General features: G+C 50.2%; 1 protein-coding gene across 3 annotated transcripts in view; it reads right to left on the bottom strand.

Annotated features, from left to right (window-relative positions):
• Positions 1-15057, bottom strand: part of HCK (HCK proto-oncogene, Src family tyrosine kinase) — a 33118-nt gene that overhangs the window by 14094 nt on the left and 3967 nt on the right. For all 3 annotated transcript variants that reach the window (XM_037143200.2, XM_053671115.1, XM_053671116.1), the window contains 4 exons: positions 4718-4835; positions 1694-1736; positions 1239-1338; positions 363-461 (listed from right to left, as the gene is read on the bottom strand). In XM_037143200.2, coding sequence (XP_036999095.1) covers positions 363-461; positions 1239-1338; positions 1694-1736; positions 4718-4834 — 359 coding nt within the window. In that variant the 5' untranslated portion in view covers position 4835. The remainder of the gene's footprint in view (positions 1-362; positions 462-1238; positions 1339-1693; positions 1737-4717; positions 4836-15057) is intronic.

Here is a 15057-nt window from a genome sequence, read left to right as displayed (position 1 = left end):
CATTTTGTAATGTGATTCGTGCCGTGGTAAAACAGTTGGGCAATGTTACAAGGTGCACACGGTAAGAACTGTCTGCCTGGAATTCCACCCTTAGGAAGCTACCCCACAAATCATGCACAGGGAAGAAATGCTGGTGAATAGTGTTCAGAACGAATGAGAGAGTCACAAAGGGGACACGCTTTATGTGGGGTGGGCAGGGAAGGCTCCTCCGAGGCCTGAAGGATGAGAAGACGCCAGCTGGGCAAAGAGCCCCAGGAAGAGTGTGCCAGGAAGGGGCGCTGGGGGGCGCAAAGGCCCTGAGGTGGGAACAATGCTGGCTTGGCTCATGCTTCCGCCCGGAGGGCAGGGAAAGGGATACTTACTCCTCTGTCTCCAGAGAGTTAACGTGGGCGACGTAGTTGCTTGGAATGTAGCCCTCTTTCCGGGTGGCCAGGGACCGAGCCCTCCACCACTCCCCAGACCTAAGAGAAAGGACAGAGCAAAGAAGTCAAGGGCAGAAGGACTCCCCCTGGTCCTCTTGGGCCCCTCAGCCTTGGCCTAGAGTACCCCCTGCATGCACCCCATGATCAGGGTAGGGATCTTCACAACAGTCCCCACCATGCATCTGAGGGCCTGAAATCAAGGCTTGTCCCTGCATCCATGGCCCACAGACCTAGGTCTTTGGCTCCACTCTGAACTTGTGGCCTTGGCCTTCCTAGCCATACCCAAGGTGGGGCCCAGGGCCCATGGCAGACTCGTAGGGGTTCACCTGGGGCCCAGAGCCAGAGGGAGGGGCCTCGGGAGTCTGACCAAGAGTAACCACCGCCATTTTGGGGCCCCCACACATACAGGACACCACACCCACTAGTGGTGAAGACTGGAGGAGATCGGAGGCAGCAAACTCAGAGATCCAGGGACTTCTGAACACAAAGTCAACGCAGCAGGGCCTGGTCCATGGGTAAGCCTGCAGCTCGGTCACAGGCGCCTGAGGAGCGCTTCCCTGGGAAAGCGCTTTGCTCTGTTCATCCGTGCCCGGATGTGCCCCGTTAGTGAGTACACAAGCCCCTTCACTGTGGTTTTAACCCAGGTTAACAACCAACCTTTCCCTCCACTATTACGATCAGGTTGTCATCAGTCATTTACACCCTAGTATAAATGAACCTGCCAGGTCCTTTATTGAAGCACAAAAGAGTACGGCTGAGTGTCGGAGGGGATGTATTGGAGGTAGCTATGTCTTGGGGAGGGGAATGGTGACTCACTCCTCCAGGATCACCATCTGGTCTCCCTTCCGGAAACTGAGGTCTTCGCGGTGAATGGCCTCGTAATCGTACAGGGCAACCACAACGCTCTCTTCAGCACCTGCCGGGACAGGAGACGCAGGGGGTAGCGAGGCTTTCTCCGAGCACGCCCACAGCCCTGGGTGTTCCCGCCCTGACACCGGCACCCAGCCCTGGACCCACAGATGCGTCCGTCTCTACGCAAGTGAGCACCGTGCCCTGCTGCGTGTGACCCTACGGTTTAAGGCCAACATTTTTGTTCATGTTATTAAACGGTGTTATAGAAACAAAATACTGTACGAAGCACTTTGGGGGTGATTTAGGGGATTTTCAAGGGCGGTTTTGGCTGTTTGGGACTTTCACCTTAAGCTCTGAGAACCTAACCTAAGCCTTTACATAACATGAGACTTGGCTGCGTGCATTTGCCGGATACTCACTGTCCGAGGGCCCTGGGCTGTTGTCGTTGCCGGTGTCAGGTCGCTGTGGGGGGAAACAGAAGGGGGGTGAATCCAACAGTGTGGGGGGGCCACAGACGGTCTGTGTCACAAAGGTGCCCACAGGCCTCTCAGCGCAGCTCTGCTGTCATGGGAAGAGGCTGGGCAGGCGCATTCCCAAGGGGCACATTCGGGGCACAGTCACAACAAGGGTCCAGGTCTCGAGTTGAGGGCTCTGCACTTGGCCTTGGACATGCTGGGGGACACTGGCCTGTCTCTCCCCCTTGTGACAGACAGTGACAGGGTCGGCCCGGATCCATGTTTTCCACGGTATGTATGAAGGGTCCTGGGTCCACCAACACGTTTGGTGACTAAAGGCTCAACGATGCACGTGAAAGAACCTACGTGTCTACCCCAAGAGCACTGGCGCCCTCACTGTGGCGCTCGCCGCAGCCCTTGTAGGGAGATGGAACTTCACTTTCCACACGACTAGACCTCAAAGACATGCTGTTGAGTGGACACAGCTAGTTCTTCAGAATGCGATACATTCACATAAAATGCACACACACAGCCTGAACACTTTCTGTGGACACGCGTGCACGTGCGTGTGTCCGTGGCAAAGGTTTGCAGGGGTCCTTCCCACACTGACAACAAGCAACGCCCCTGGGGAGGCAGGATGAGAACTCTGGGGAAGGTCGCTGGTCAGAAGAAACTGTAGCTTTAACTGTAATTTGCGACTTTTCAAGGGAGCGTATTTGTGCAACGTATCTTAAATAAGCAGTGGTTTAAGGAAACAGGTTTGGAAAACACTGAGAAGCACATTTTTTTTTCTGGGAGAGTCACAAACCCATCGCGAAGATTCATAAAGGCTCTGGGTGGTTCTGCAGGGAAGGAGCCTGTTTTGCTCAGAGTTTCACAGACTGGTTTGACCTGGGGATCCTTTTTCTGAGGAATGCGTACTATCTTCTCCCTGAACCGGTGTCCTGCAGGAGGGGGACAGTGAATGGCTGGATATAGAATTCCCTTAACCGTGATGCTCAGAGAGGATAACCAAAAACCGGTGGGAGAAGCCCCTCTACCTCCCAAGCTAGAGGTGACCACCTAGAGGGCCTCAGAGAACTTGGGAACCTGGTTCCTTGGCCTCAGAAAGGGCCCAGGGTCACGCAGGTTCGGAGAGAAGCAGAGCCGGGAGTGACTGAGGGTTTAGGATGTCAGCTCAGGACACCACCAGTGTGAGAGGCTCATGTCATCTCAGGCCGTATTGAAAGAGGTAAAGCATCAGCGGGAGGCAGGTGACTACTCTGTCATCCTCCCATTTCCAGGATCAGCTCTGTTCTAGACGTCGTGCCCAGAGAAGGGCAAGCGGGACGGAGAGGGTGGGAACCCACATTATGAGTGAGATGATTTGGAAGAAATAAGTAGTTTGGAATAAGATCTTTGCCTTCAACCTCTACAGGCCGGTGTGAGGCAAAGGGTGTGGACATGTTTGCAGCGGGTTAAGGGGTAGGATTGGGAACAAGGGTTATGGGGTAATAGGCCATCCTTCAATACAAGGAAGACCTTTCTAAGGGGCGCCAGGAATATCTGCCTCAGGAGGCAGCAAGCAGAGGCTCTGCTCCCTCAGACCCCCTCAGAGAAGGCGATGGGCCAGGGACCCCAGAAAGGAGAGAGAACCCAGCCTTGGGGATAGAAGGACCTGGCCCTACCTCCTCCCAGCTGCGTGACCCCAGGCAGCCGATCAGTCACTTCAAGCCTTGGTCACCCTGGCTGTAAAGTGGCAGAACTGCTTCCTTGCAACTTTCAGTGAGGATTACTAATGTAGAAACACCTCGCTCCAGTGCCTGGCACATAGTAGGTGTTTTAAAAATTGGTGTTGATTATTAGTGTTATTGCTGTTATGAGTACTGTCATCGTCACCACCACGATCACTATGGTAACTACGCTCTATGACTGTCACGACCTCCACGGCCAGTGGTGCTCTTCCCACAACTCTCCTTCCACCGGTGCCACCTCTGTGATCACCGCTGCTGCTGCTCTAGTCGTGGGTGCTCAACCTCTGCCTCTGTGACTCTTGCTCCTACGTCTGGTACTGTGGAACCTGCACTCCTCAAGTGTAAATCCTGGCTCCGCCCTTTACTAACTAGGCAGTGTTTGGCAACTTATTTAATCTGTGTCTCATCTGTAAAATGGGTGTAATAAAAATTGTGACCAACGATAAAGCTATTGTGGGGGTTAATGGTGTTATAACCAGAAAGTGCTCAGGAGCATGGGAAGCTCTGGATAAACACAAGTGAGTAAATACCTCTACCAGTATTATACTTCTCTCTTTAAAAAAAAAAGATTTTTTTGTATTTATTTTTAAAGAGAGGAAAGGGAAGGGGAGAGAGAGAGAAACATCGAGGTGCGAGAGAAACATCGGTTGGTTGCCTCTCGTAGACGCTCAGGGCAGGGACCAAACCCACAACCCTGGCATGTGCCCTGAAGGGAATCAAACCAGTGACCTTCTGCTATGCAGGGCTGCAGGATGACACCTAGCCAACGAGCCACGCTGGTCAGGGACATAATTACACTTCCCTTATTGCTGCTGCACTCCCACGGGTACTACTGTTGCTGTTAGTACTACCGTTGTTACGGTTACTGCGATGACCCTGACAGTATCACCATCACTGCCATTATGCCGGCAGCGGCTGTCACTCATCAGGTCACTCCCTGCGCTCAACACCACTCCTGCTACTGCCCAGGCCTGAGACCCACCACGCTCACTGGGACCTGATTACTGGACCCCCGGCTGATGGGTAAAGGGCTGGGTGGCAGGACAAGGAGAAGTGACATCCTTGTCCTGGGGGCGCAGTGCAGATGTGTGCTGAAGAGTTAGGATGCTGCTGGTGACTAGTCAGCTCCATTTCACCCCAAACACACCTGCTCACCTTTGGGAAAACAGGAGGCTGTTAGGGTTATGTGGGGCAGCGTGGGGCAGCCACCATTCCTCCCCCGCTTCTCCCACTGCCCCCTTGGTCCCCCACTCACCCGCTTGCCTGAGGACGTGGGATCCGGCACATACACAGGGCTGTGCGGGCTCGCACTGGGCTCGGATTTGGAGACCTTGCCTCTGTCCTGGAGGAACTTAGACCTCACGCACCCCATCCTGTGGCAGAGAGAAGAGGGGGCTGAGCCCTGCTGGCCCTGAGCTCCACACAGGGCAGTCTCTGACGTGTGCTCCAGCCACGCTGGCCCCCCCAGGCTCTTCCTCTCCTTCCCACCTTACCTCCCCCGCTGGCGCACTCCCTACCCCTGCCACACGGAGCTCACTCTGTCCGTGCCAACTCTGGGCTTCCCCCCGTCCACATGAACCAGCACCAGCACAGAGCTCACAGACTGCTGTAGTTATGTTACGAAGACCCAGGCCATGGGGAATTCATTCAGAGAATCAATCACGAGGGTCATCGATTGCCCAGAGCATCCTGGGAGAGCGGCAGTGGGCGCAGTGGGCCCAGAGATCAGACAGGCTGAGCCGACGCTTGGCCACCCCACCCTTCCCTTGCCTCACCCATCTCTCCCCTGCTCCCCAGTCTCAGTTCCTCATCAGCAAAAGGGGGGGGCGACAATACGATTGACATCGCCGGGCGTTGGGAAGATGAGAGAAATCACGTGGGTGAGGAGATAGCACAGAGCAAACAGCAAAATAAAACTGCACTGTTATTATCTAGTACATTACCTAATACATTTGCCGTTTTTACAGCAAATGACAAAAACAAGGTCACATAATGTGGCTCAGACAATCTAGCTAAATAATAAAGGCATCATATTCCTCCTATCATTTTATAATTGCTTTATAATAGCTTCCTCTCTCCTCTCTCTCTCTCTCTCTTTTCCTTCTTTGGCTCATTTATTTGATCCTTCATTCATTTCCTCAGCAAACATTTATTGAGCGCTTTTTTTCTTTTAACATTTTAATATGGGAATTCTCAAATACATACACAAAAGCAGTATCGAGCACTTTTTTACGCCACGAGTAAGACAAGTAAGTTCATGCCCTGATGGCGCATGGAGATGAATGGGAGACACAGGCAATAAACAGGCAAGTAAATAACAAGACAGACTCAGTTACTGAGCAATGTGAGGACAGTGGAAGAGGCTGTGACAGGGAACAGCTCCGTGGGGCCTCTGGAGACAGGGTGGCTGGGGACGGCCTCTCTGAGGAGGCGATGCCGGACCTGGAGCCTGGAGGACCCGAAGGAGCCAGTCGCGTGACATTCGGAGGAAACAGCGCTCCAGGCAGAGGGGACAGCAGGTGCAGAGGCCCTGAGCCTGGAAGGAGCTTCAAAAGAACGAGATACTGGAAGGGAGCGAGCGAGGCTGGTGATCACAGGAAGGGGAGACGGTGGCACTACAGCCAGTGAGGGGTGTGGATTTTATTCTACGGGTGATGGGAAACCAGGGGAAGTTTTAGGCCGGAGAAGGATGGGGCTGAATTTAAATAATCCCAGTGGCTGCTGGGTTGAGGTTGGACTGCAGGGAGCAGGGCAAGGAAGCCGGTCCACTGCAGTGGCTCAGGCAAAGCAGCAGGGTGGCCCGGCCCCCCGGTGGTGGCTGCTGAGCTGAGAAGCAGATTCAGGCCCCTTTGGAAGGAGAGCGAACAGACTGTGCTGAGGGGCTTAGTAATTCATTTAAAGACACTTAAAGAAAACACATTGGAGTCTGACTTCACTGTAAAAGTGGCAGAAATATTTCACTCTGTTCTCAAAATGCACACAAGCATTTGTTGAGGAGACAGGCTGTGAGTAGCCACATAAAGAAGTAATTGTTTTTCTCAGCCCTGGCTGGCATATCTCAGTGGATTGAGTGCAGGCCTATGTACCAAAGGATCGAGGTTCAATTCCCAGTCAGGGCACATGCCTGGGTTGCAGGCCAGTTCCCAGCAGGGGATGCACAGAGGGAACCATACATTGATGTTTCTCTCCCTGTCTCCTTCCCTTCCCCTCTAAAGATAAATAAATACAATCTTAAAAAAAAAAGAAGTAATTGTTTTTCTCTTCTCTGCACAGTTGAAATTTTCTCCTAAAACAGAATTCATTTATACTTATCTTGTTAAAATAAACATGTGGTTGTGGTTTAAGAGAAAGAAATCCAAAGAAATCCTTAGGCTGAGGGGAATTATTTGAAAAAAATTTTTTTTTATTTACAAGGATGTTTTTGCCTGTCCTGGTGCAACTGGGGACAATTTACCACCTCAGGATTTAAGTGGTTTGTGCTGCATTTGCCTTTTTGTGAAAAAGTAAGGAATTCCCACTCCAATAGTGCTGGATCATTGACTTAGAAGATTATTACCATTAATTACTGCTTTGTGATGTACTGTATGCATTTAAAATAGAAACCCAACAACACCTCTTTGATTTGTGATAAATATCACATTTCTGGAAAATAAAACAGCATATTGTATGGTTTGGGGTGGCATAACATTCTATTGCATTTCATGTTTTTTAAATATAATTTATTTATCTTTAGAGGGGAAGGGAAGGAGAGAGGAAGAGAAATATCAATGTATGGTTGCCTCTTGTGCATCCCCTGCTGGGAACTGGCCTGCAACCCAGGCATGTGCCCTGACTGGGAATCGAACCGTGATTCTTTGGTTTGCAGGCCCACACTCAATCCACTGAGCTGCATCAGCCAGGGCTGCATTTCATATTTTGTGATTAACAAGAGGACGTTCAGGGAAGAGCACTGCTGTGTGACACAGTAGCTCCACCCCCCTCTCTGAGCTCCTAGTAAATTATCAGTTACGTCACAATTTGCGTGTTCATGATGGCCTCGGGGTCCTAGAGAGGCCCTGAGCTCATGCATGATCCAAAGCCACCTCTGAGAAAGCACGGTGGGGTTTTACCTCAGAGGATGCTAGAGAGCATGGAGCTGTATGTGTAAAGGTGTGTGGCACACAGTAGGTGCTCAGAAATGTTAACCGTAATCATCTCTGTTTATTAGCATCGGGACCCTGCTCTGGAGCAAAATTAAGCACAGATCGCAATCTTTTTGGCCCATAAGCTTAGATAGACATCAACACTCAACTTTTAAAATAAGAATTCCCATTAATTCAGTTTTTGCACCATCAACTGTGATTTTCTTAAGTGATATCCCAGCAGGATGCGATTATACCCCTAACCCAGGAGAACTCATTCCACTGCCCGGAGTGGGGTGGCCTCGGAAACACTCATTTTCATGACCGCCAGACCTGGAAAGGCAGTGTGAGGCAACATATATCACTTAAAATCTTCTGTAGCCACATTCTTCAAAGTAAAAAAAAAAGTCAATGAATTTTTAGATATGTTTATTTTCCCCAACATGTTAAAATTCTTATTAACAGCTAACTCAATATAAAAATATAGCAGTGGATAAGTTTATATTCTTTTGTTCACGTTAAGACTTCGCATCCCATTGTGTATTTTACATGTACAGCACAACCCAGATCTTGCCACGTTTCAGGTGCTCAAATGCTGCCTGTGGCTAAGGCTACTGTATTCAGCTGCACAAATACAGAACGTTTTCATCCTTGCACACAGCGGATGCTGACCTTGCCCGCTCACGTCTGTGTTCCTCAGCACTTAGCTCAGCACCCTCCCCCGCCCCAGCACACCGCGGGAGCATGCAATGTGGTGAGTGAGTAAATGCACGCCCAGAGCCCGGGCTCTGAGTAGTCAGCCCGACATGAAGATGTCAGTCAGGACGTGGGTCCTGGTCCAGGGACCGAGTCGAGGAGGGAAGACCGGACAGAGAGAACTACATTCCAAAGCCACGTGCAAAGAAGCTGGTAAGGATTGGCACAGACAGGCAGAGCCATACAAAGATTGCTAAGATACTTAGTGAGGCAAAAAAGCATACCTGGAAAACATACATACTATCAAGCCATTTTTGTGAATGTATTTATACTCTGGTACTGCCACTAACATGCATATGTTAGTATATAGAAAAAGCAACCTGTTTATAATAATGGAGGAGCAGGATAATGATGAGCTGGGTTACTGTGGAGAATTTTGATAAAGATCTGGAGAAAGTCAAGAATGTTCCAAAGAAGCACTGACTTCCAAAAAGGATTTGAGAGAACTTACAATATTAAACCATATACAGAGCAGCACTTCAGCCTTCGCAAAGAGTTAGGCTACACCATTTAGAAAGGAAAGATTACTGAACTGAAAGCCTAGGGTGTGACCACTACTGCCACTGGGTACTAGATTTACCTCTGAGCTTCCTAGTAGCCAAGGTAAAAACGGGAACTCCTACATTGCCACCATGAAATCTCAGGAAGCATGGCAATTTGTTGACAGAAATAAGTATTTCTGAGAACTAATTCAAAAGTGACTTTATTATGTGGGTTTTCATATAAAGGTCACAAAATGAAACAGAAGACAGTTTCTGCAATGGTGACTTGGCAGAAGAGTCTGCATATGTTGATGAGTGGTAGCCAAATAGATGGCACTGATGTTTGGGTGCATTGGGAACCATGGGACGGAGTGCGGGTGGGAGGAGAAGAGGAAAGAGGTTTATATAGTCCAGGACCTCTCTGTAGGGTGGAGACCACAAAAACCCCATGATAGGGTGGCTTGAAGTGAATTTAGAAATGGGACAGAGTGCCCAGATACTCTGAGTGCGGCCAGCGTGAGGACCAGCAGCATTATCATTCGGAAGCTGTTAGAAATCCAGAATCACAGGCCCCACCTCCCCAATTAGAATGTGTGTTTTAACAAGGCCCAGGTGATTCATGTGCATTCTAGCTGGGAAGCACTTGCATAGGGATAATCTTTTGCATTTGCTTCTTCAGCATCCATCCCTCTTCTGATACCTGCACTTGGATTTTCCTTTGAAAACCAGCCCTCTTCCTTTCAATGCATAGGGTGTCGGGGCTAATTCTATACTTATATTTAGGAACTGACAACTTGATACGGGCCTGGCCAATCAGGGAATTCCATGTCTCCCTGGCAACCAACAGTGGTTGGTTTGATTACTGGCCTGTATATGAACCTAACTGAGGAAATCAGAATCTGCCCTGGGAGTTTGCTGGAACAATTAGGGGAAAGGCGCTCTCTTTCTATAAGGGTAGATGTAGACGTAGAAACCTGGAGCTCTTGGGACCCATCCTGACATCATGAAAGCAGGGTCTGCCTTAGAGTGAAGCCACCACAGAGGACAGAAACTGAGCAATGGAGACAAACCAATTCTTGATCACATTTGAACACCTGGATCAAGCTATACCTGAAGCTTTTAAACCTTGGGATTTTTCCAGTTCATGAACAAATAAATTTTCAATTTTGCCTAAGCCAGTTTGAGTGGATTTCTGCCACTTGTGCCTAAACAGTCCTCTCTGATTCTTGAATATTCCCAGGCCACACTGGATAGGATGAACCAGAGTCTCTGGAAATGAGGGCTTAGAACCTGCATTTCTAACAATTTTTCAGAAGATTCTTGTGCACTAAAATTTCAGACCCACCAATGTGGTGAAATGAGGACTGAACTTGGGGTCAGACTGAGATTTTGGCCCTGGTTCTGACATTGACTGGTTACATGACCTTGGGTAAGTCACTTCCCCATTCTAAGCCTAATTTTCTTCCCTATAAAACAGAAGGCACTTGTTTCTCAGGCTTGGCCTGAGGTCCTGTGTGATAGGGATGTGAAAGGCTTTTTAAAACCCCTGAGAACATACATGTTCTTAACAAGTGTGGTTCAAGACCAGGCTGTAAGAGCAGAAGTGGCTCCTTTGGTCCCGGTCTAGTTCAGAACTGCTGACCTTTGGCAAAGACACTTCCTCAAGTCACTGTTGAACTCCTAGAACCTGAAACCCGTTCTTCACCCTCTCAGCTCCTGCTGCTGCTGCTGGTGCATGGGAAGGAAATGAGAGAGGTCAGCTGCGTTGCCCCCGCTGCTTCCCACAGCCACCAGGCTGGCTGCGTGGGCTCAGAGACTCCTCCTGCGCTCTTCGAGTCAAGCCCAAGGGGCAGAGAGCAGAGCCCTGCCTGAGCATCCTGTGGAGTGGGCAGCAGATGGTCTTGTGGTTTAAGCAGAGGCTGAGAGGACTGAGGGTGAGGAGCCCTGGATTCTGGTTGCACTTCTGCCACAAGCGTGCTGTGTGGCCTCAGGCAAGTCTCAACCTCTCTGGGCCCCAGTTTCTCCAAATACAAAGTGAGATGTTTGGTGATTAAGTTCTCTGAAGGGGACAGCTACAGTTTTTTCCTGCATAGTATCTGCTTCCCTTTATTTTGACAATAGCTCCCCAATTTTCCTTGGGGAACCATCTCTCCCTCATTCTCAATTCATGGACTGGGGTAGAATTGACTTCAACCCTTGGCAGTAGGGGTGGGTCTGTGACGGAGTCTGCCCTATCAGAGTTGCAGTTACCAGAAGCAGGGGTGGGCATATGGCTGAGCCTGGGCCAGTGAGAGTTCTACTTTGGCTTTTGGCTGGAAAAGAGTCTTGTAGTCGCAAAGCAGAGCCAAGAAATGGAGAAATACAGATTCTCAAGCCCTGGGATCCAGCTCTGCCTGAAGCTCATGTGTTCACTGACCTTCCAATAACATTTTTCCTCTGCTGGAGTCAGTTCGAATTGCCTTTTTGTCCCCTTAAACCTCAAAGAGTCCTGCCTGGGACAGAGGAAATTCTTACAAGGGATTGTAATTCATACTCAAGGGTAAATAGCTTATGGCAAAGACTTCCTTTTTAAATATATTTTTAAAATGTATTGATTTGAGATAGAAACAGAGACAGAGAGAGAGAGAAAAACATGTATTTTCTAGTCCACTTATGGGTGCGTTCATTGGTTGATTGATCTTTGCGCCCTGACCAGGAAGCAAGCCCCTCAACCTTGTCGTATCAGGACTACACTCTAACCCACTGGGCTATCGGACCAGGGCGTGGCAAAGACTTCCTTGATAGTGTGTTCTGATAGAAGAGAAGTAGAGGGTGCAGGAGCCATTAGAGTCGGTGAGGATGTGTGGAATATGAGCCTCAGAAAGCAGATGGCACTGAAGCCATGCCCCAGAAGTGCCTGGCATGTATTAGGCCCTCTATATACCTTTGTGGAGTGAATGTATTATGTTCAACCCTCTACAAGCTTTACCATACTTGGCTGAAGTCACGACAACCAGAATTATGAGCCCATTTTTCAGATGGGGAAATGGAGGCCCATGCAGAGAGAGTTCCCAGGTGGTTAGTAGGTAGAATGAGAACCCAGTTCTCCTGCGTCTCATCTCCCACTGGGGTCAGCCTCAGAGGCTGCAGAGCACTGGGGTGGGGAGGGGAATGTGGGATGAGGAACCCAAAGAGGAAGCTCAGAAAGGCAGACTGCTAGAGAGGCCCAGGGCTCAAGACCGGCGAGTTAGAGGAACTTCATCTTCTCAGAACAGCTCAGCCTTGGGGGTGGGGATGAGTCTTCCCCCATCAAGAGCCAAATTCCTGAGGAGCCCCAGGAGTTTAGAGTCCTACAGCTCCCTCTCTTCAGGTTCTCTGTGTTCTGAATGGACCCCCCCAAGCCCCCAAGTGACTGTTGTCCCTGGTGGACATTTGGGGTTCCCCCTGCCTTCCTCCTCTCTCCCCTTTTCTGACCCTCAGCTTCTTTCTGATCAAACAGCTGAAAACTCTGACTCTGCAAACAGGAAGGGGCTGGAGACACCTCCATTACTCAGGTAGGAGCGGCAGTCCCAGAGAGGGGGAGTGATGTCGTACTGTGTGTGACAACAGCAAGTGACAGCAACACCCTGAAGAGGAACTCGGGGCCTCTGGGCGTTTGCCTGGCTCCACTGGAGGGTTAGCTCCGAGCTGCCCGTGTCCCAGTAACTTGTTTCAGACATGGAGGAAATTCTCAGCATGGTCCGTGTTAGCTCCAGGTCACCTGGCCAACTCCAGAATTCAAGGATAGCTGTGAACTTCCTGAGAAATCAGCAGGAAAGTTTGGGAACAAATGTAGAATGGGATCTGAAGTCAGAAAGACTTGGGTTTGGATCCTCATTCTGCCTTTTGCAGATAAGCAAGTAAGCCTTTTAAAATCTAAACCAGGTCACACCCCTCCCCCGTTCAAAACCTCCTGGGGCTCCCGTCTCACTTGGAATAAAAGCCCAAGTTCCCTCTATGGCGGGTGAGGCTCAACCTCACCGTCCTGTCTCCTTCCGGCCCTCTCCTGATCCTATCATTCCAGCCACACTGGCCTTAACCATCCTTCAACTCCCCAGCCATACTCTCACCCCAGGACCATCGCACTTGCTGCTCTCTGTAGTGTTCTCCACCCGGGTCTCTTCACAGTCCTCGGTCTCTCAAGGGGTCTTCCCTCACCGCCCTGCCTGAGACAGGAGCACCCACCCACAGCCTCCTTCGCTTTCTAGCCTCTCCCCAGCTGTACCCTTCTTGGCTTTAACCGCCACCTAACATGGTGACCACCGGGATGGGCCTCTCCGGTCTCGCCTGCTTCTGCAGAGTGGAACTGACCAGTGGCCCCAGCTGCCGTGCTGTGAAGTCCAGCCCTGGGCTGCTCCCAGCCAATGGCTGGGTGTCGCAGGGATACTGAGGCAGGCCCGGGCCAGGGGGACCTGTGACTGGAGACTTTGGCTAAGGGCTCCTTAGCAGCCTTCTCAGGCTTTCCTTAGAACTGCACTGCAGCCTAAGACACTTCCACCTTCCCTTTCTTCTTCCTGTGGAGTCTTCTTCCTGTGGCACTTCCAGGCCACATGCCTGGCCACGTGACAGCTCGCCCAGCCTCTCCTCGTTTCTCCCACAGGCATCTCCTCTAGTAAATTTCTTGTATATTTAATATCTCTGAGAGTCTGCCTCTCAAAGGGCCTGAACTAATGTACCTAATATATTACCTATAGATTTGTTTATCATCTCTCCTTCCCCCATAGATTGTGAGATAGATGGGGGTAACGGCTTGTTTTCTACACTGCCGTATTCCAGCCTTTCTGAGATACAGTCTTACTAGGGTATAGTAGATGCTCAGTAAATTCTTGAATAATTGAATGAAGTCTCCTTAGCTTCCTGGGGCCCCAGTTTTCCCTGTTTAAACTGAGAACAGCTGTCTGCATTTATTCCTCTGTGCTTGGAGAAGAACAAAATCTTTCCCTGACTTGATCTGCATGGAGGTTGTCCCCTGCAGACAGGACACGGTGGCCAGTTTGCCCCTGGGGCAACTTTTCACTCTAACCTCCTTCCATGCTCCAAGGCCAGCTGTCCCCCTGTCTGTCCCTCTGCCAAGGGAAACCTCATAGCCACAATAGCACATGTTCTGACCCTTTTTTAATAGTTGAAAAGTAATAAAACCTCAATTTCTTTATTGTTTGGAGAGTATGCATTGTTTTTGAAATTAGCTTTCATCACCTAGTAGACACAGCACATCATCCTTGTTAACAATGAAAACATTACAGATAAACCTAAGGCACCCTTGGACTCCTCCCGGCACGGGCCTCCATGGCCACGCCCTCCCCATCCAGGTAGCCTGTGCCCTGCACTTCCACACCCGCTTACAGAAGCAGATGCTGCCACTCCGCCCTTTCCCATTTGGGACCACTCTCACTGGACTCCCAGCTGCCAGGACCTGTATCTCTTTGCCCAGGAGACTTCTCTGTGGCCACTGGTACCCGCTGTGCCCAGGAGATTGGCAAGCTGAAGTGCTAGAGAAATATTACCCCCACCCCCAGGGAAAAGCCCTCAACCAGTGATTGACAGGAGCCGTTCCCTCACCTCTTGGGCTTGTTCACAGCCTCCCAGGGCTCCTAGTGGAACTCAGCTCCAGGTACCCACAGGGGTGACTGTCCTGATAACACGCCACTCTGTAGGCTGCCTTCTCTCTCTGTCTTGTTTCCCCATTCCCCTACCAGGGTTTTCTAGGATCAGCTCCCAAATAAACTAAAAGGTAAGCACATTTGAAGTCTTTGCTTGGCTCTGCTTCTGGGGAAATGCAAGCTTAGACATATATAGCCATGGAAACAATGGAGTGTGTTTTTCTGTATATTAACATCAAAGGAATTGTACTGCATGAATTGTGAGGTAGTGCTGTTCTGTTCCCATCTGTCAAGTGAGAAAACTGAGACTTAGAAAGGGAAGGTTTTTGCCCAGCTCATCGCAACTTATATGAGGCAACGTGGACACTCAAACTCAAGTCTCCTGTGCTCTGTCTGCTGTTCTCCAATGTCCCGGTAGTGATGGGGGAGGGCCTCCTATCCCCTCGGCTGCACCTAAGTCTCCTGGGCCAACGGATTTCAGGGTGCTGGTGGGAGTGCAGGCAGGTGTCCTAGGGCAGAACTAGGAATGCAAGTGCCATCCAGAGGGTGCAGTGACATGCAGAGGGTGCAGCATGTGTGGCCACAGACACTGGCCAAGAACAAAGGCACACTTTACAT

This window comes from Artibeus jamaicensis, unplaced genomic scaffold (assembly GCF_021234435.1).
Source record: "Artibeus jamaicensis isolate MK-2021 breed Jamaican fruit bat unplaced genomic scaffold, CSHL_Jam_final contig_685, whole genome shotgun sequence".
Classification (NCBI taxonomy): domain Eukaryota; kingdom Metazoa; phylum Chordata; class Mammalia; order Chiroptera; family Phyllostomidae; genus Artibeus; species Artibeus jamaicensis.
Note: the sequence above shows the minus strand (reverse complement) of the source record. Positions and strands in the feature narration are given on the sequence as shown.